We start from the raw sequence: 22,397 nt of genomic DNA on the forward strand, positions 1-22,397 counted from the left end.
TACTGTGTGCAGCAGCAACAAGTCTGTAACACATTCTAATGGTTTATTTCAAATCCATGAAGCAACCCCTAACTAACAATGAATAAATTAAAAAAAAAAAAAAAAAAAAAAAAGAAAAGAAGGAAGAACAAAACCGGTGGGATTTTTAATACAGCAGACTCTCCAAGAAGAAATAAGACACAACACAGGAACTCCTTCAGATCTGCATATATTCTCAAGGGTAACATTCATTCTATCAGAGCTTCAGTAAGGTTTGAAATGTCAGGAGAAACGTTCTAGAAATATCCTGATCGGAGAAGAAATTATATAACAAAGGGGTGGAGAAAGAATGTAGCACTTGATTCTGCTGTAGTGCATGTACTCATGCCTTAGTGTCAAATGATTCTTACTTTATTTCTTACATCTACTCTGTCCTCACTCGCCTCTCAAAAACACATCAAGGGAGAGAAAGCTGGAGGTTTGGGAATTTCATTTATCCCTCCTGACAAACACATGCAGGGGACTGCAGAGAGCAGCAGACATCGGGTCTTTCTCGACAGGAGGTGTGAGGGATGGATACATTAATCCTCTTTTCCCAGGTGTTGGGTGTAATTAATAACCGCAGGTCTGTGTAAGCACTACATTTCTGAGTGGGATCATGAGAAATGGTTACTGGAAATAAGGTTACTGGACAGAAGTGACAGGCTTCTGCGCGAGCAGCACCATCACAGTGACGACACCAGAAAGGAGAAATGCTCAGTCTTGATTATCCTCCAGAGACCACGTTCAGCATTCGACAGATATTTAGAGTGCAGTAGATTCCCCCAACTGTGCCAAAAATCATGGTTCAGAGGGATCGACTGAAAAATATGAGGGGCAGGGGAAAATAAAAATCCAAAAATATATATTTGTTTATATTTATATATATTTATATATTTACGAGGTATGTATCCACAAAGAAGAAAAGAAATTCCAAAATAGGCAGTCTGTGTTTTTCCAAGTGAGTCCTTACTTGCGATGCCTTAAGGAAACATTAATATTAATAGTAATTTTAGTCAAAAATTTAAAAAATACAACTGGGAAACTTTGCTGTCCGTCAGCCGTGCTCTGAAACCATAATCTCCACTGTTGGGAGTCTGAAGGCTCCAAATTAGCGGTGACGTCAGGCAGCTGCACTCCAAAAACAGAAAGAAAACAAAGTCTGCAAATCTCAAATCACAAAATCCAAATCCAAGGATTCACTTCAAGAGAAGAACAAAATAAAACCTATCAGGTGAAACTCCCCTAACCGTTGATTTCACAACAACTGCAGTCTCAGAGTCTCCGTCGTGGAGCTGGTGCTGAACTGTTGAGGCTGGGTTGAGGTGTTTGTACTGGAGAAGTGAAGAGAGGTCAGCCACAGGTCCAAAAAAAGGTGTCTTTGTGCAACAAAACAGGCCTCACCATTAAAGTGCCCCTATTAGCCTTTCTGGGGTTTGCTAAAACACCTTGTTTGTAGTCCAAGCTTTTCCTTACGTTTCTGATCTATGTCACTGTGTAACATGTTTAAATAAATCCAGCCTAGCTGCTAGTGTGGGGCACTCTAACAAAGAAACACCCGCCCTCCACATGCTCCTTCGCCGTGGGACATTATTTTGTTGCTAGGGTTGCTGTGATAACTCTAAAATATCTCCAAAACTAGCAAAGCACACGGCATCGTCTGTTTCTGGCTAAAACAAAAGGATTAATATGCTCACGATACCCGTCAGCTTCTATCCTACCCTCTAAGGCAGTGGTGTCAAACTATAGGGACCTAAATCGGCCTGGCAAAGATGCCAATCCGTCCCGCTGGATGGCTTTGGAAAATATGGAGGAAGGCATGCATTTTTGGACTTTTAACTGTATTTTTTTTTAAGTTTTACAGATTTTTCTGCTGATAAAGACCTCCCCCACAGCCATTTATACTGGACCAGAGTAGTTAAGTAATAAATAAATAATTACATGACAGAAAAGTTCCTGTTTTTCACGGTCTACTGTAGAAATTTCAATTTAACTTTTTAAATTCATCAATTAACAAAAACTTTGTTTTATAAATACAGAACAGTCTGTGCGGTGAGCTACCAGGACTTATGTAGAAAAACTCAGATGTGCTCTTTATCTTATCCTAACATATCTCAGGAAATGAACTGTGTGGCAGAAAGTGGGGTTTTATTTGTAAAATGAGTTTGACATAATTACATTAAATAGAGGAAAATTCCCAGCAACACTGTTCTAATGGACATATTCTATTGTTCTGTCTACTGTTGTAATTAACATTTATACAATTTCAAGAGAACAGCTGTATTATGTTTGATGCTGTTGGCGTGTCTTTCTGAAGTGGCCACTGCTAATGCGTTCTAAGTTGGCAGCTGTTAAAGGGCTATGCTGGCTGGGCACAAAAACGCTGCCTTGCTTCTGTTATAGCAGTGGACCGAGTGGAGCAGACTGGGCTCAGACGACGAGAAGAGGCGCTGCAGGAGTGCACAATATGAATTTTTCTTTTTTTAAAGTAATCCTATTAGTTAAAAACAGCATAATAGGGGCACTTTAACTGAAACAAATAACGAAGGAGCCAGGTGTCCTCCACACATTTGTTAGTCAGGCTGGCAGAAGGCGATGGCTGCCCACTGTAGTCATGCTAGGTACTGCTGCAATGCTGTCTTCGCTCTGAAAAGAGACACAGAATGAGTCCAGCAGGCTAAAGGAGTGTCTGACAGGATATTTTCTTTTTTGTGACGCACTGTTCTGGCCCACCTGTCACTGAGGTTGGGGTCAGAGGATTGTGTCAGTTTGTGCAGGATGTCTACAAAGCCCATCTCCCTCAGCTTGTCCTGACGCTCCTGAGAACCTGATGACACACAGTGAAGCAGAGAGGACAAATAACAATGTCTGCTGACATGTAAAATCCCACTGCAGCTGTGTGTTCATTAATATGAACACAGTCACATGTTCCACAGCTGTATCTTAGCACCAAACCCTCCAATCAGCTCCCTCCTCTGTCCCTGGTCAACTGCCTTGAAGACGTCAAGATCTGGATGTCAAATAATTTTCTCAAACTGAACTCTGGGGTGTAGTTCCCCAAGCCCCAGCTCCAGAAAGGAGCTGGGGCTCCTTTCCGGTACCGGTCCGTGAGTCGTTTGGTACCGGGCCGCGAGAGTTGAGGCTCAGGTGTGAAATGTATGGTTTTCAGGGTTTTTATCGGTTTTCAGCGTTATTTTGTTATCGTTTTTATCGTTAACTCTGTTTTCCTGGGTCTTTTCACGTGTGTTATGAATAAATCTTCTTTTTTTCGGTATCGGTACTAGTTTTATTTTGTTGTATTTATCCGCGACACCATGATGTGGATGGCTGCTCATATTCACCATCTCCAGGAGTCTCCATCCTGGGTGAAACTAGAGAACATCACCAGACTCATTAATCTCAAATTCCCCAGCTGAGACCCCCCATTCATCACATTCATCACCTTCATCACCTCCTGCTTGGAGTGCTGCAATGGTGCCTTGGACAAGCTGCAGTATGCTCATAAAACAAAATTGACAAAGTTTCTACCGACACCAAGTCGTGACAACACCCCGCCTTTATTCACCTCTTGGCTTTGATAAAGTTCGGTATCTCCTATAAAATCCTGCTTCCCAGTGCTTATCAGACATTTCACCTCCTACACTCTGTCCTGGACTCCGTGTTTCCCAGATAACAGCCTGCTCTCCTTCCCTAACAACACAGCTTTAGTCCTGGTACCCTGATTCTTTGAAATATGCTCCCTTCTGAGATCTGCCCATCTTTGGGCATTTTCAAATAGTAGGTGAAATGTCACAAGCCTTCAGGTCAAAAGGCAAACTGTAGAAGAGAAATCAGAGTTTAATTAATAATGATGAATGAGTAAAGAAGAAACACTCAGTGCAAAAATGATTCCCAGATTCATCCCATCTGGTCTCACAGCATGTTAAGATTTAATGAAGAGAACAATAACTTCCGTTTTAGCTGAATTTAGAAGCAGGAAATTAGAAATCAGAGACATAAAGGGATGAAAATCATCCAGGCCAAACACATTTTCTCTCCAGCTTACAAGTTATCTCCTTTAAGGCAGCGGTCCCCAACCCCCGGGCCTCGGACCGGTACCGGTCCGTGAGTCGTTTGGTACCGGGCCGCGAGAGTTGAGTGAGGCTCAGGTGTGAAATGTATGGTTTTCAGGGTTTTTATCGGTTTTCAGCGTTATTTTGTTATCGTTTTTATCGTTAACTCTGTTTTCCTGGGTCTTTTCACGTGTGTTATGAATAAATCTTCTTTTTTTCGGTATCGGTACTAGTTTTATTTTGTTGTATTTATCCGCGACACCTTAAAGGCCGGTCCGTGAAAATAATGTCAGGCATAAACCGGTCTGTTGCGCAAAAAAGGTTGGGGACCACTGCTTTAAGGCTCGACGATTGTTGCTTTTTTTTCCCACTATTATCAAGACAATCGACCTCTGTGGGAGCAGAGAGTTGGCACTGAAGACAATAAAAGTGAAGGAAGGACATCTTAAAACTCTGTTACAGCACTTTCAGAAGGCCATGTACTATAATTAGTATTAAATCCACTGTATATTCCTATGGCTGACCTCTTTTTAAAAAAAACAAACACAGAAAACAGTAAACTGTAGCTTCAAAAGTCTGAGTTACACTCTCCCTGAATGAGCATTTAAAAGACTAAAATGTAAACAACCATTTGAGAGGTCGACTTTATTACCATGCTCCTTCCATCCTACACAGCATTTCTCCATCAGACATCTTTCAGCGTTGTACTCGCCTGTGACGTGCCTTCATTCTGGTAAATGTTCTATAAACTAAAGCTGAACACTTAAGACCTCAGTTCTTACTACTTTAACGTAAGCTCAGCTTTCTTCATGTTCCTCGGTCTCCTTTATCTAAACCCATGCCCTTTCTTTATTAGTCCATGTGCTGCATTTCTTACCGTCCTCCTCATTCCAGATAAGGTTTGAGACGCAAAAGGTTGCAGCAAGCTGCAGTTTCACATTCGAATGCCCCTGTGGGAACAGCAGACATCAGAGAAGTTACAAGTCAAGAAAGACGGGACAATGACACAGATCAATCAGGCCCCGACCTCTAGTATATGCTTAAAAACTAACAGTGTGCACAGTACCATGTAGTATTTGATTTTCTGGAGCATGTCGTCATTGGTCATGATGAGGTCCTTGGCTGTGTTGCCATCAGCAATGTTGGCTAGGATGCACAGCGTCTGACAGACAAAGTGTTACATCAGTGCTTTTATCTGAACAGTTTGTTCTGAGGTTTAAAAAAAATAAAAGAAAGCAACAGGCAACACATTCACAAAACTGGCAACATTTGATCATCACACTTTGTGTTTGTGGACGGGGACGTCAATCTGTCCACTTAGAAGGCACAAACCGAGTCAAACTGATAACAAGAGCACTGGCCAGGCAACAACAAGACAACCCCCAAACCATGGACCCCTCTATATCTCTGCCTTGATGCCTGCAGTCCACTCAGCTTGTAGTTCCCTCAGTATTGCACATCCATACGTACTGTCACATGAAGGTTTACTGCACAGCACAGTGTCAACGATGTGGAAGAAATACCACGAGGAATCAATATGACCAAAATCTCATATTCGATATGACATTTCTCATCCCGATGATGATATAAATCACAAAATAGTGCTTTTTCTGTAAATGCTGTGAATCTCAGGCAGCTCGACCTGGGCATCATGTACCTGGAGTCAAGTGTTTTGATCGATGCATGAAACTTTATATTTGTAGTTAAAAGTTGCAACAGCTGCCATTTTCTTTCTGAGTATTTATTACACGGCACGCTGCGGGGAAAAGCCTGTTCTAATGTTTTCAGCACCTGACAGCTCTTTTTTGCTTCTCATCCGTAAACTCTCTCCTTACTCTTTCACGTGATTCTTTCTTAGGTGGTTGAGAGGTTTGTCGTGTTTGAGTCTGTGGTGGGGACCGGTTAGAGGGGGAGGGAGCCCCTCATTTAGGAATAAGGTCCTCGATTTTTGTTGACTGGTCCTTCTGTTTGGAGCTGCGTCTTCACTGGCCATGCTGGTATTCTGTGTGTCTGCATCCACGTGGTGGCCATCCCAAAAAAATAAACTGTAAACAGTGGATTTTGCTCCACCACGAAATAAAAGATAGCTTATAATATGAAACCAGAGAAGTTTTAATTTCGTCATCCGATACATTTCGTCATATCGCACAGCCCTAACTGCACACACACACACACACTTCTTCATCACCAGGAACCCAGGGCCCACTGCACCAGTACAAGGTTTATTTTATCCACTTACCAAATGCAGCTGGACAAAAACTCCCACCCACCCACTCCATAATGTGCACCAGTGAACAACACCGGAAATCATCTCCTTGTATAACTCCTCCATCTAATGCACAGTGCAGTAGTTACACCCTTTTGCACTTGCTCTACAGCAAAGTTTTACAAATTAATGTCAATCATATCTATTTCACTTCTTATAATTGAGCTATTTGTATATATTAGAGCCATTTCTTATATTTTGTAAACTTTGTAATATATTGTATTATTTAATTTAGTTCAGTCTGTTACTGTTATTTTCTTGGAGCAACTGTAACCACATATTTCAACCTCCTCCAACATGCCCTTTCTGAAGGCTCTTTTGTTGCCTGTCCAGTCCATCTGTTGTTACTTTCATCTGCATCAAAGCAACTGTAATAGATTCACAATGGTTTGTGCTCCCTAACTGGACAGATTGATATCGCTGAAGTTTAAGTGAGTGAGTGGCCTTGGAACCCTTACTAGATTGACAGGCAGCAGCAAATGCCTATCAGTAGATAGGACAAGACTGACCTCAGGCAGACAGCCTGTGATCACATAAGCAGAATGTTAAACTGCTCTGCCACACAGCAGCACGCTGAACTTAGAAAAATTAATCATCTGTACGTGTGAAGCAGACGGGTGCTCACCTGCTCTTTGACCTCTATACTGTGCTCCGCTTCGAGGATGAGGGTAACTGCCTGCATGATCTGCTTCCCGTGGGAGCTCATGATCTGGTCAATGTGCTGACAAAATGAGAGTTGGGAGTAAAGGGGAAGCAAAGGAGAATCAGTATGCATGCTGCACTTAAGACCTCTCGACAATTCATTCAAATTCAGCCCATACTGGATCGTTCATATGTAGTGATAACACAAGAAAGTGGGGAGCATTCAACGCTGACCCAGAGGTCAAGTACCACCCATGGCTACGTTCACACTGCAGGCGAAAGCGCATCAAATCCGACTTTTCTGACCCTATGCGACCCATATCCGATCATGGTATGACAGTGTGAACGGCACAAATCCGATATTTTCAAATCCAACCTGGGTCACTTTCATATGTGGTACTGAATCCGATACATATCTGATGTTTTAGAAAGCGACTGCTGTTTGAACGGTCATGTTGCATTAAATCTGTCTTTTACGTCACTGACACAAGACAGACGACAATTATCAGCGCCCGAGAAGACATCGCGAATGCTTCCTGGCCATCCAGTGAAACTGTTTGGAAGACAACGTTGGAGAAACGTGAACATTTTATTTGTACTGTATAATCTGCAGATTCTGACAGAAATCTGCAACTATCCTTTGAAGCACCGCTCCTCTCTAAAACAGCAATAAGGATAATTATTAGGCCATTTGTAAATGACAAAATAACATAAAGCAAAATTGGGAAACGTAAAGTCTGAAACAAGTCTTTATATTAAGGTCCATCAGTCAAACAATCCTGTTTGCTCTGGGTCTAAACAGACCGCATTGTGTGTGACGTTTTCTTTTGCGCATGCGGGCCGCTTTGAGGGTTCACACTAGAGCGCGTTTGCTGTCACATTTTATTTGTAGTGTGAACAAGTAGACAAAAAAATCGGATTGATCAAAAAAAATCGGAATTGAGCATTAAGACCTGCAGTGTGAACGTAGCCTATGACATATGGGCCACCTAAGAGCAGTTCACAAACAGCAGCAGTACATTTGTTGCACACACTAGACTCTTTTGTGAAAGTGGATTTTGTCGATATCGAATCTGACACAGCACGATAGTCACGATAATATTTGCATGTAACCAGTGGAAAGCTAAAATTTAATTATTCATTTAACAACATCATTTCATAATTACTGCAAAGTATCCACAGCAAACAGTACACATTTTAAAAATATCTTAAATATTATCTGGGAAATATTAATATTATCTCTCTCTGCTCTATTGTAAACTGAACAGAGGTTTTGATCGGTAATGGGACAAAACATCACTGTGGAATTTGGGAAGCTGCTCTACACACCAAACTGTTGTAGCTGCTTAACACTCACTCATTAGTATCCAGACATCAATTTTCTTGTGCTTATCCAAGCTTACCCAGCTACTGGCTCCCTGTGTGAGGATATGAATGGGAACCAGAACTGGAGACAGTCTCTCTGGCGTTGAAGCCTCACATTCCTCACTCACAGAGTCATATGCCAAAACAGCAGACTCCTTTTGAGCCCCTAATCTGAGCTAAGATTGTACTGATGGACACCTATATCAGAAACTGGCTTGTTTTTCGTTGTATGTAAACATGTCTTTGTGTTGAAAGTGAGAAAAAAAACTCCTGGTGTGTTTGTGTGACTCAGAGAACACTACCTCTGCCATCAGATCTGTGACTGCAGACAGGGCCAATATAAGGATCTGACCATCGAGCCCAGCTTGACTTAGAGTTCCTCCTAAATGACCGGGTTTTCCATGTTCTCTCTGAGGAAGAACCCATTTCCACCACTTAAATCTGATCTTTTTCCTTAGCTTGTGGCTACAGGCAAGGGTAGAAACACAGATCAACAAGTCTGGCTTCACACTCAACTCTGTTTTCACTACAACAGTGTATCGATGCAGACACTGCACTAGTCTACCACACTGTATCCACTCATTTTGGCAACTGGGGATTGGACTGCCAACTGACCTACAAAGCGCTAGACCCTCAGCCAGGCGCTTGCCAAAAAGCCCCACTACAAGGCCTGACTCGAAATCGAGGGCCTCTGTATCCCTGTGCTGCATGAGTTAATCCTTTGAATGTGACTTTAATCACTGTTTTTATAATAAACTCATCAATCTGACCTTCTAACCAGGACCAATTTGCCCTGAAAGAACCTATGAGGGCTTATTCCCCCAGATGACTACAAATCTCACCAAACATTCATGGATTCTTTCATACTTCAGAAAGCTCAAAAGCTTCAAAGCACTTAGTAGTTTGTAGCGACTCACTTACAGTAGAAACAGTGTGCATTACACCAAATCACAAGAGTTCAACGTCCTACAGGAAACACGCTACCATTTATCTGTCCACTCCTATTAGAAACTAATCTGACTGCTTATTGTAGAGCATTTACTTTGTCGTGACTGTTGTTGTAATATCAATAAAACTGATTTAAGTTACAATGTGATTCAGTGTGAAGTTTTGTACTTTAAAAAATTCAAAGCCTTTGAAATTTGACTCAGAACGAGGTGATTTCCATCTGAGATTTCATTTGAGCCGGTGAGTGTTCAGCAGTTAATCGACACAATAATCGACGGCTTATCCAACAATGAAAAAAAACCCAAAACAAACAAAAGAGAAAAAGCTTTAATTGCAGCCTTATTCATGTCTGTTCATGTGTGTGTTTGCGTGTCTCACAGGGCGTGTCGACAGTAGATTGCGCAGCAGACCGAGGGTCTTCATCAGCACGTTGGTGTCGGGGTCTGATAGCAGGCGGAACAGCTGTTCTGTGCCCAAACACCGAACAATCTCCACCTTCACCTTCTGATCAGCTTGGAACGCCATATTCTTAACACACAAACACACAAAGTAGTCAGTCGGGATATTTTAACATCAAGCCAAACACAGCAGCTCACTTTTACAGTGCAGACGAAGGGTGGAGGGGAATATTTTAAAGTACAAAAATTAAATAAAAGCTCACCATCAGGGCCCAGATCCCATTGACTCTCAGTGCAGGACTGTCGCTCTGGGTTAGACTGCATAGTAATTCAATTACCCCTGACTCCAGGATGGGCTGCAGACACACAAAGACAACTGGACTCAACATTAAAGTAATTAAAAAACAAAAAAAGAAAACGTTACTTTACTAAACAGCTATTTTTTAACATCTCCATCAGGAACGGCATCATCATCATCAGTCACGGCATCATCATCATCAGTCGTGCTGTCTGCAGAACATTTCCTCTCAAATACTGTTTGCATGGGGCTGTTGCCTACCTACATTCATAATCAGCTCTTGTAGAAACACCTTATACAAATGTGGGAGCCGGGTTTGTCTCTTTTTGGTGCTTTGCCTGTGTCAGAAATGCAGGTGTGACGTGTGTGCCTGCTTTTTGGTTAAAAGCAGCTTCTTCCTGCAGGGCTGTGAGGAGGGGTTAGTGAGTTTACAGCTTCAGAATGCAGACGATCAGAAAACATTTAATTTCTCTGCTTTACAACACCCTCCTCCCTCTAGTCATTCACGGTGTCGCTCCCTCAACCACAGCCGCCCACTCTCTCCGCTTCTCTCTGCACTTTAGTCTGGGTTCCTTCTCAGAGTAGGTGTAAGACCTGCACTTAATCTCTTTTGCTGTAGGGAAATGTGGCTTCTGAGCTTCTACCTGCCCTGCTGTGTTTACCAGCACATGTTCCACCTGCTCAGTTTTTAAAGCTTTCTGCTGTGGCTGAAAACGAGGCTGTGTGAGCGGTGAGATTGTACCAAACCAGGACAGCTGTGAATCAAACAGCTGAACAACGAGATGAACGTGTCACCAAACTCGATTCATTTCAGAACCCGGAGTGTCTCCATGAGTGTACCTCTTTGCTGGGTGAGAATTCCAGCAGTAGATTGCATAGTGTAGAGGAAGCCATAACCAGGACTTCATCCGGGGCGTTCTGCAAGAGCTGCGTACAACAGAACACACAACCTTAGTTAATATTTCCTCTCACAATCGCAGACAGGCTCGACGTTAATGTGTCAGGTAGAGAAACTCAGAGCTCCACTAAACAGCTGTGAAAATATGCTGTAAACAAAACTTTAACGTCAAATTCCAGTGACCTTCATCAGGGGTTTCCATACTGCATGATCGTGGAAGCTGGTTCTCAGCTGCTGCACTGACCGAGAAAGACTGTGAAGACACCTAGGACAAAACAAAAATATAAACAGGTGGTTTAATGGAGATATTCAGTGTGTCAAAGCTTTGGTTTAATGTACCAGAACAGCACCGGAGCCTGAATTAAACTGCCTGTGGTTTTACTCATCAACAGGCAAATCCCACTGTGGTCCAAGCCAGGCCTCCAGAGTGCAACAGCAAGCTGACATAAAGGGTTAAATGTGTACAGAGAATTAATACTAATTATATGATTTAAAAAGTAATGTAACGTTTTGTCTAACACAACTGTATGAGATCTAATGTAGTTACATTGGAAACATTACCGCAAGTGGACCTATTACACTAAATTCTTCAGCTCCCTTTACATTAAGGTCCCGCCCCCCTTAAGCTAGCTTTATTCTGATAGGTTGCCCTACATCTTAGTTTTCCCCAAAGAGAAGCAGCGAAAGGCTGTGGCTCTGCTGTAAACCTTTTAAGAATATCGATCTTAATTAGAAACGGCAAATTTCTCTAATACATCCGTACCAGTTTGGACATGAATCTGATCCAGAGCATGAGTGCGCACAGCACGAGGAAAGCAACAAACATTAAAGCAGGATGTCTCTGTTCAGTAAATATTTTGCTCATTACTGTTTATTGGATTATTAGGGTGGATATAATATTTCAATCAAATCTACATGACTTCCTGTTAAAAGATCTACATAAAAGCAATAAAATGGCTAAAGTGGAAAACTTTCTATGCCAAAACAGGTCCACTTTAACTTTACCAAGCTCAAATTTAGTGCTAACGTCCTCAAGTCTTTGCAGCTGTCTCACTTTGCACCATACCTGACAGCCGCCAAACGGACTTTAATGCTGGATTCTGATAGGCCGCTGACTATCCTGTCCATCATGTTCTCCGTCTCTGTTATCTGAAAGCCAACATGAGGGGCCGGATTAGCACAGAAACATATAATGACACGTTTACATAAGCAAACAGAGACGTAAACCAGAGAGCACCTTTTTGCGGATCTCCTCATCGTTGGAGCCCAGCGAGGCATACAGTTTGAAGGCTGCTTGTCTCAGCTCGTGTGCGTGTTTCAGGTCGTGGTCCAGCTGCAAGACAGCAAAGTGAACTGTTGCTGAACATTAAGTGACATAGGTTTTTTATTCAAGGTGAAGGATCCATTTTGTGATTAATAAATATGTTTATCAGCATTACGTATTTGTTCCTGGGAACTGAAGGCAGTAAATGACTGCAATCTGGGGGTTACCGGGTCAAAGCTGAGTGATCGGACAGCTAAACAGTCTTTCTGGGCAAAAGGAATACATTTCAACAGCCTTCAATTTGTCTTAGTAAACAAGAAAGGAAATGTTTTAGGCACACAGACAGCAGATATTGAAATGCCCTGAAAAACATCTACAACTATAAGACTGATTAGCACAAGTTCAGTTTGTTGGTTCACAGACAAATGTTACAAGCCCCTGAACTTTTCATCAGAATCCCGCTATTGAGCTACACGGATGCAATCAAATTTGTTACGCACAGAAGAAAAGAAGTTTTGATAATCCCAAAAGGAAACTGTCAGCACTTTCTAATGCTCCGACTTTCAATTCACAGGTCCAATTTTTAGTGAGTCCACATCTTTACTGTGACTATGGTCGAAGCATTAGCTACGCTTCATTGTTGTTTATAAAACATCAGCAATCAAATCATTTCGTAACTGCATCTTCTGACAAAAATCTCCAAACACACAATTTACAGACCACAGCTGTGCTATGATTTACACTAAATTTACATGTAAACGTGATCACTCATAGCTACACAACTAGTTTTCCTCTCACTCAGCACACGGGCAGCAAATCAGCTGCTCACTGAACAGAGCAGACATACACAGGTGTGCCTGCAGCAAATATAATTCACACTCAATTATTTAAAGTTGTGATCAAAAGTTTACACTCATCGTAGGCATGAATGCCATGGTAATGCTTTCAGTGATCTCTTTGAACTATTTTATGTTCCAGGGAAGAAATGACTGCAGCTTACATCATTTAAAGAAAACAATAACTGAGTGCACAACTTTGAATTTACACACAAAGTCAAATATATACAAACCTTTTAATAGGTGGTGCAATAGGTAAGCACATTTTTTAATAAAAAAAAATCAATATGAAAATTGTATTAACAAATTAGAAGGCCGTTAACTGTGAAATCTGGACTGCACTCTCTCAGCAGACACTGAATGGGCCATGTTTGTCATGTTTGAAGAACAGTGTTCTGTGTTCTTCACAGCACTGGTTTGCCCTCTTGTGGGCATAATGGAATATTTAAACAGATACGTGTGTGTTTTGTGACAACACTATTTCATGGGGGCAGTGGGAGACCTTAGACCAGCAGCTGGTTTCATCGAGAGCAGCTTAGAGAAGAGGAAATCTAAAAGTCACAATGCCTGTGATGGATGAAAAGTTGCCACAGTGGCAACGTCTTGAACTAATGTGTGATGAACAATGCAATCAGGTTCTCTGAGATTCCTCATTTTAAAAGATAAATATTAAAACTGCATAACTGAACAGACACGACTCACCCTCTTGATGTCAGTGATGGCAGACACCGAGCTGGGGTACTTGAAGTAGTCGGCTAGCATGGCCACGAGGTGATCAGTGGTGCTTGCGATCCTCTGCAGCTCCACGTCGGGCTCCATGAGATAGGCCAGTGTCTCTGCACCCTCCACCCTTTCCTCGAGCAAATGCTCTTTACTGCACATTCGCACAAGACATGGCAGGGTCTGCACAAGCAGCAAAAAGTCACATTTAGGGGGAAAAAACAAAAAAGAAGTGCCACTGGTAGAGTATCACAAGAGAAATGATGAAGCGAGGCACAAGAACATGCGGGAAAAATCTGACCTTTAGTACTATGCAGCTATCGTCTGTCCTGATGGCACTCGCTCGACACATATAGGTTAGACTGGAACAGGAGAAGAGGTCACAAATAAACAAAAAGGTACAGAGGATATAACTCAGTAATAAATAAATGTTATGCCACTCACCATTTGGCTGCTGTTAGCTGCATTTCAATGGGTTGATCCCTTTGCATCATTTTGACAAATACCTGAGTGAGTAGCTCACCATCCACCAGCACTGATGAGAAAAAAAGCACATGAGAGGAGAAAAAGACGAGAGAAAGTAAAAGAAGAAAAGCTCCTCACCATTCACCAGTGTCATGGAGACCTGAGTGTTCTCATACGCCAGGACTGAGAAACACTTTAACGCCTGCATCCGGACCTGGAGAACAGAGGACGATGTATGGAGTGTTACAGAGTATTGTGTGTCAAAGGTCATATCGTCACACTGGGTAAACATGCACACTCCCATTATACCTTATAAGAGGGTGAAATGAGCAAAGGGGCAATATTTTGGATGGCGCCGTGGTTGAAAAGGATCGTCTGGTGCTCTGGAGTCTGAACACAACAAATCTCAAATCAGCAATCGATCAGTCTGAACAGAGACACTGTGATGGACTCCAGTGTGTTTATGGGCAATCAAATACCAACAAATACCTTACAACAGTGGGAGAAGATCTGGGTGATGTACTCCTGGGTTCTCAGAGAGTTGCTCAGAAGAGACATTAAATGAGGAATCACAGTGGGGTCCTCAAAAAGAAAACAAACGAAAGAGAACATACACACAGAATCATTTCAATGAGAGAATGGGTGATCATGTTCAAGAATAGTCAACTTTTAAACCATCTCTGATGTGAAAATGTAAACAAGGTGGGTGAAAATAAACTCCTGACAATCTCAGTTCTAAGAGATAAGATAAGATAAAACTTTATTGATCCCACAACGGGGACATTTTTGAGTCACCTCAGCTCAAGTACAGATATCAGAAGGAGATACAAAAATACAAATAAGTACAATCAGTGAAAAAAAGTAAGATAATACACTATATACAATGGTAGCATACACAGTATGTGATTATGGATATGGTTGGAAATATGGAAGACAAACTATATAGCTTGACATAACTATTGTACCACTACTATTCCTATTTATAGACATGTACACACACACACACACACACACACACACACACACACACACACACACACACTAAATATACATATGTATACATATACATACATACATATATACCGGCATATGTCCATACACATGGAAGGTCCATTATGCATGAAGTGGTGACCGTGGATGTTCAGTGTCCAGTGACTTATGACATCGTGATTGAGGAGTTATAGAGTCTAACTGCTGTTGGGATGAATGATCTGCGAAAGCGCTCCTTCCTGCAGCGAGGGTGTTTCAGTCTCTGACTAAAGGAGCTGCTCAGCCCACTCACATACTCATGCAGTGGGTGATGTGGGTTGTTCATGATGGATGTCAGCTTTACTAACATCCTCCTCTCCATCCACTGCCCCAGCAGGCCACTGCATAGAAAAGGGCAGATGCTACCACAGTGTCGTAGAATGTCCTTAACAGAGTCCTGCAGACTCCGAAGGACCTCAGTCTCCTCAGCGGGTGGAGTCGACTCTGGCCCTTCTTATACAGGATGTCTGTATTTGTAGTCCAGTCCAGTTTATTGTTGAGGTGAACACCCAGGTACTTCTGTGGTGCTTTGTAAAAGATAAACCGTTCCATGTCAGCTGTGTCAGAGGAAACGCGCTCGCAACCACTCAACAAGAGCGATGAGTCACCATACTCTGCACGGCACCTTGCAAATAGGGTAGCCACTGCTGCTAGCAATGCTAACAATAGCCACAGAGTGACTGTTTAATACACGCTTTTTTTTTAATTTTTTTTTTTTTTTTTACTTTCAGTCAAATAGTCGCGAGTAACATCTTTAACTAAAACTGTCCTCATGCTTGCTGTTGGAGATAAAAGAATGTGATGGTATTTTTTTTTAAAGACTGACCTGCTGATTATGAGTTTGACCAAGTAAGTATCCATGACAGCAGGGATACTTTTGACCTTTTCTTTAATTCTCTCATAAAGATGAAATTTAAGAACCTCTCCTTTGCCCCTAACAATGAGTTTCGACACCTCACTAAAGTCACGGTATGACGACAATCAGAAGTGTTTCTTGGCTTTTCCAACAGTAGCCGCATAGTCAGAGACCACCACTAACTAACTCATCACTAACTTTTGATGCAAACCAGTCATTTTGTTCTGCTGAAATCACTCAGACCAGGAGAGCTTCAAGGACTACTCCCAGCAAGCTTTGAAGGGGTAAACAGGGTTTTGTTGTTTTTGGTTATAAAAATGACTTTTTCCTCAACAACTGCACAACTCAAATAAATCTCAAAATTAGGTGCACCAGGTTACCAAGCAGAGCTTCATTTTACTAATACAATTGGAGTATATTTACATTTATCTGACATGGTTTGCATGCCTGTGTCTAGCTGACACCAGTGTTAGTATCCTGTGTCCATCCTCTTTGCGTAAACAAACTGCTGATGGTTAAAGTCTTTGATGGCTGCAAAGGCTTAAACAGAAAGACAGTTTATATGCTGGCTAGCCGGCTATTCAAACAAGGAAATGACAGATGGGTGCTCTGGTAGATTTCTGGTTACAGCGAGACAGACACAGTCGCTCCACATTACAGATTCCATTTTCTTTCAGAGAAGAATCAATATGCTGCATTTACACTGCTTTAGGTGTTTACACAGCATACTGCTACCAAGCGGAACAATCACACTTGTCTGTGCCATCATGAGGTTTAATTAACACCTCTAAGCTGCACGTCCGCTGCAGCAGAGGCTAACGAGTGTGGCAAAGAATTTGATATGACTCTGAATCAAATCAGATCATATTAATCACTGCATTTCTTCCAATAATACATTTTATTAGTGCCTCTGTTCTGTATTTATTTGCTACAACAAATACCTGAGACTGGTACTCTGCGCTTGTCATGACCAAACTTGTCTACACATGTGGTATAGAAGGCATTTAAGGCGACCTACAGTATAAAGCAGCTGCACAGGGGTGACTGGACTGATGAAGACAGTTCTGAGACATCGAAGGCAAGCTTCAATGAAGACCAGGTCCGGAGATAAGAGACCTGCAAGCACACAGAGTACGTGTAATCTCACGTCACCTACAGTATTTGCATACATCTGTGTGTGTGTTTGACCCAACCTTGAAGAAGGGCAGGGATGATGTGACAGTCCACCAGGGACTTGATGTTGTTCTCAGTGCCCATGGCGAGGCTTCCCAACACTACGGCGCACTCTGTCCTCAGCTCCATACTGGACGAGCTCTGCTGCAGCAGGTATAATAACCTGGAGCCAACAGAGGGGGGAAGCACAGTCAGGGTTTCTCTAGGTTTTTAATAAGACAGTTGAATAAAGTCTTATCACTTCTATCTAGGGCTGCCACAAACGATTATTCTGATAGTCGACTAGTCACCGATTATTTTTGCGATTAGTCGACTAATCAGATCATCATCCATTGGACGTAAAACGTACAGCTTATTGCACCAGCAGCATCTGCTCTTATATAACTATAATTAGCTTACAGCTTTAAGTGTTTCAGGTGTGTGCTAACTAAAAATAAAGACAAGATGATAGTTTCTTAAATTTTAATGAAATTTGCAGATTGTTTCGGTGAAGTTTAATAAATTCCTTGCTATCTAAAATATAACAGGACACCGGAGTATATTCTCGAGCATCTCACACTTCTGATAATCAGCTGTCTGCTTGACGTTTATTCAGCTGTGTAAAAACTATAACTTTAATCTCAGCCAAACAGATTTACTCAAGACAAATAAAATACTAAAAAAAAAGCCAAACAATAACATTTTTAAGTTATCTAAGTGACTTATATATCATGTTTAACCTGAGTAGTGAAAGACGGCGGTGGGTTTGAAAACGATTTGCCGGGAGTCCGGTGTTCTCACGGCTCTAGTGAGCCTTGCCCCCGGCTAACTATCGAGCTAGTGGGTAACAGACGTCTCCGAAAACGTCGGAGCGCTTTTGAAAATATGCGGTATCTTGATAAACTGAGCAGATATTTGAGGTTTACACTGCTACATTCTCGCCTGAAAATACGTTAAACGTTTATTTTGTGACCCAGAAAGAATAATAAGAGTAATATTAAAACTAACTAGCTGCCGCCATTGTTGGAAACTGAGCTGGGCTGCGCTATGAATTCTGGGACACAGCTTCTTCTTCTTCGGGGTTTAACGGCAGCTGGCATCCTTGTACACGCAGTGCTGCCATCTTCTGTTTCAGTCCGTTATTACACTCTTAAATTCTACTACTTATTCCTGCGTCTTTCAGGATCTTACAAAGCTTCAAACGACGCGTCAACTATTAAATCAGTCGTCGACGATTTTGATAGTCGACGTAATCGTGACTAGTCGACTAATCGTGGCAGCCCTACTTCTATCCAATGCAATTTATATACAGAGCACTGAAACACACAACAGTCACCTCAAGGCACTTTATACTGTAAGACAAAGAACCTACAACAATAGAGAGAAAATCCCAACAATAAGATGGCCCCTCCATGAGCAAGCAGTTTGTGACAGTGGAAAGGAAAAACTCTCGTTTAACAGGAAGAAACCTCCAGCAGAACCATACATAGGAAGTGGAAAAAGACAAATAAAACCCCCAGCAGCCTATTTTTCTAGCCTTTGCCTAGAGAGGACCTCTGTTTCCCAACTCCAACCTGGGAGCCGGTTCAACAGGAGAACAAACCCTGCATAACCTGTAAGACATAGCAGAATTTACTACCAGGTTATATTGCATAGCTTTAACAGCTGTGCTGTAGTTTCATATTATTATGAACTACAACTTTATACTGCTGTCAAGAAAACAGACATCAGCATGTAGAACCTGGGGGTAAAAATAAACTTGGCCCTAACAGACCTTTTTTAAGTATCCATCTACTCTGTATCTGTGACCAAATGGGTTCAGAGGATGGCTGGGGTAATGTACTGTGGTGAGTTTCATGCTCTGTTATGATATCAAAGAGGTTGGGGGTTGCAAAACCACTGGATTCAAAAGCACCATAAGTGCTTTTAATGTGGTCCAACTTATTTGGTTGGAGGAACAGACACAAGAGGGTAAGCGTGCCACGTTCCAACAGCTTCATGTAAGTGCATTAGAATGACTTTTTCAAAGACCTAAAGAAGGAAGTAGAGAGCAGGAGAGCGTGAGAGGCGCGGGGATTCATACCTTGGCACGGCTCCGAGGACAATCAGATTGGCCTTCTGCTTGTTGTTTCCTATGACAGCGTTCTTCATGTCACTGTGAAAGCATACAAATACATCCAAATGAGACATGTGAATGTATTTGAAACAACATAATATACCCTTAAGAGTGAATATGAACACCTTGATTTATAGCATGTTATCATTTAATTGATAAGTTATAAGCACATCAGGCCAACACAGGTCAGGCAGGCTGACAGTTTTAAAAACAACAATAGAAATCATTGATATCAAGCTCATGTTCTACATATTCTCATGTAACACATTAGAAATGAACAGGCTTCATCTAAGTGCATTTTTCCCCCATGTGCTTCTTCTGCTCTGTTAGTACCTTCAGATGATATGTGATATCAAACTGCAGCAAAGTGAGTGGAAAAGCACACTGATCTAGGAGGCAGTTAAGGCGGTCAGGCGCTCAGCTAATGAAACGATACAAGTCGTAACCAGAGCTAGTCTCCCCGCAAGTTAAAAATAACTAAATAGTCCGAGTCCAAATCACAGCAGTCCAGACCAAGAGTGAGAGTGAGACACGAAGTCACAAACAGCTAAGCCTGTGCATGTAAGCACACACTCCTGCTGCAACACTATCGTCACTAATGTTTAGAATTTGGGACATTAAAAACAAGCACGTGTTGGTAAATGATAAACAGCCTGTGGAATTAAACTCTTAGCAACAACAACAGCTGAATTTAACGTAACAGGGTGGACTGTTTGTTTTTGTTTTTTTAACCACCAATTTCATTCAATTTCAACAAAAAAGAAAGAAAGAAAAAATCAGGAAAGCCCAAAGATGTGCTATTGCAGTGGCTGAATAAAGTCTGCAAATTGGAGGCAAGCAGAATTTGACAGCTGTCATTTACAGCAAAAAAATTACTTCAAACCCTTTTTTTTCCTGCACTTTGTAAAACGAAATTTAAAACAAAATCAAAAACAAACAAAACAGCACACGCAGAGATTTTTCTGCAATGTCTCCACCCACCAAACAGGTTTTGGCCTTCCACCAAGAGAATTAATGAAAACTGTGAAAAAAAATATATGTAAGACTTCAATTTAATTTACAAGTTTGAAGCATAATGCATTTTATGCATCAAACAATCTTGCCTTACCTACATAATGTGCAACAGTATTTTTGTGTGTATTCACATAAGTACTATTCTGACACAGGAAAGACCCTGATATACATGTGTATATGTCATACGCAATCAGACCCACACTTACATGACTCCCTGAAGCACTTTCTGTGGGTCGGGGTCAAACAGTCTGTCAACATAATGGCGACTAGTGGCGGTGACTTCCTGCATTAGAACAAAAAACAAAACAAAAACACAAACATGACTTTTAGAAATCACTGACTTGACCCTGGATTTACCTTGTACAGTATTTTTTCTCTACACTATCAAATGCTGTCCTCCACATCTGACAACAGACAAAGTGCACATATTTCAGCAGAGTAAAACCCTACGGAATTTGGTTTCTAACTGAACAAATATTAACCATTAAATAAACAATAATTAATTATACATAAAAAGGGCAGTTTTAAATTGTTATTTTTTTTTTTCAACTAAAATAACACCTTTTGTGTTACACACAGGAAAAATACAGCAGCCTCCACGGCAGGAGCCTTTAAAAGCTTTTTGACACTGCGACACCAGAAAACTTTGTTTATATCACTGGCAGCTTTGACCAGAACTTTCCGCAGAAGTCAACGTCCTCCAGCTGCCAACGGAGTCACACTTTGATGCCAGCACGTAGCTCACAAGGTGTCCCAACACGTTCTGTACCTGTGTACCTCTCATTCAGACAGCCACTGTGGCAAACATTCATTTCACAAGTATACAGCATTATGTATGTATACACAATAACGGATCAACTCGTGTTTTAAAAAAAGAGTGAAGCTGAGATGCTAAAGTATCAGTTACCATGATATCTTCAATCACACTGCCTCCTTTCTGCATACACCTACCGTGGGGGGCGTTTCACGGGGGCTCCTTATGCGCTTTTTCGTGGAACATTTTGCGTTATATTAGCCAAGTTACAGTTGGCAGTGAGTGTCACTTGCTAGAGTAAATCCCAGAGTCTTACCAATTACTACAGCTCTGACTGCCGACACACTACATATAAAAAAAACCTCAAGAGTAAGGAAACCAGTGAGTTAGCGAAGTTTGCTTCGCTAGCTTAACCGTATGCTACAGTTGCTAATGTTACTTGCAGGAGCACCTAACGTTAGCTAGGTTAACAATGTTAAGTTTGTTATTGCAATTAAGACGGCGCATAACTTAAAATCAAATAATACTGAGTGGATTGAATAAAAATCTCATTCCTACAACTTTTTATCCAATGTGCATGATGCATTCTATAAACGTGTTTTGACTACTGCAAAACAGCACTGGTACTCTTAGCAATTAGCTGCTAACTCATTCCGAGTAACACTGACAGCTAGTTTGTTCGCTCAATTTTGTTTTAGGTTACAACGACGGGGCGAGCGGGCACAGCTCGCATGTATTCTCTTTATTGTGTTCGGAAGGTTCCCGCCCGCCCGGGCAACGCGAGGACGCAAATCATTCTCAACAACAGCTACGTAGGCGGACCGCTACATGTTGCAATGCCTTTAACTTAGCTTTATGGCTAACAGAAAAACCTTTATACTTGAGAGCTTCTAGATGACCAAACAAAATCAGCTACTCGCAGTTGCCGTTTGCATTCTATAACCTGACAATGCTAGTTGAAATTATAAAGACTGGCACTCACAGACAGCACACTGATGCGGAGTGGGGCCTCCAATAAGCACGCCATCTCTCTTCCTCCGATGGAGCGCCCCAATCGGCGCAGCAGTCTGGAGACACTCCACCCCCCAGAGCAGCTTTGAGGGGCCTTTAAAAAGTAACTGTAGCCTAATCAGACAACTCTTTGCTAGCGTTATTTCTAAAACAGGCCCCTATATTCTTCCGTAGGCTCAGCTGTGATGTCCCGTAGCAGATATGCAACAAAAACCAACACCGCTAACTTAGCGAGCTCTCTGACAGACCGTGGACTTGTCAATAAAGTAAATATTGTTTATAAACGTGACGTAGT

At 41.7% G+C, this 22,397-nt stretch overlaps 1 protein-coding gene across 1 annotated transcript; it reads right to left on the reverse strand.

The window, feature by feature from the left end:
- Positions 1 to 29: 29 nt before the first annotated feature.
- armc8 (armadillo repeat containing 8) lies at positions 30 to 22,380 on the reverse strand. Its single transcript, XM_084954966.1, has 22 exons — positions 22,074 to 22,380; positions 20,544 to 20,620; positions 19,291 to 19,362; positions 17,249 to 17,391; positions 17,074 to 17,171; positions 14,660 to 14,752; positions 14,480 to 14,560; positions 14,309 to 14,384; positions 14,150 to 14,240; positions 14,007 to 14,067; positions 13,688 to 13,888; positions 12,123 to 12,218; positions 11,952 to 12,034; positions 11,069 to 11,150; positions 10,828 to 10,914; positions 9,953 to 10,045; positions 9,670 to 9,819; positions 6,962 to 7,057; positions 5,137 to 5,232; positions 4,948 to 5,020; positions 2,752 to 2,845; positions 30 to 2,664 (listed from the first exon to the last, which is right to left on the reverse strand). The coding sequence occupies exons 1-22, from the start codon at positions 22,116 to 22,118 to the stop codon at positions 2,631 to 2,633; spliced, it is 2,022 nt and encodes a 673-aa protein (XP_084811092.1). The 5' UTR covers positions 22,119 to 22,380; the 3' UTR covers positions 30 to 2,630.
- Between the last annotated feature and the right edge of the window lie 17 nt (positions 22,381 to 22,397).

This window comes from Perissodus microlepis, chromosome 16 (genome assembly GCF_051167445.1).
Source record: "Perissodus microlepis isolate ML-2025 ecotype Zambia chromosome 16, ASM5116744v1, whole genome shotgun sequence".
NCBI lineage: Eukaryota > Metazoa > Chordata > Actinopteri > Cichliformes > Cichlidae > Perissodus > Perissodus microlepis.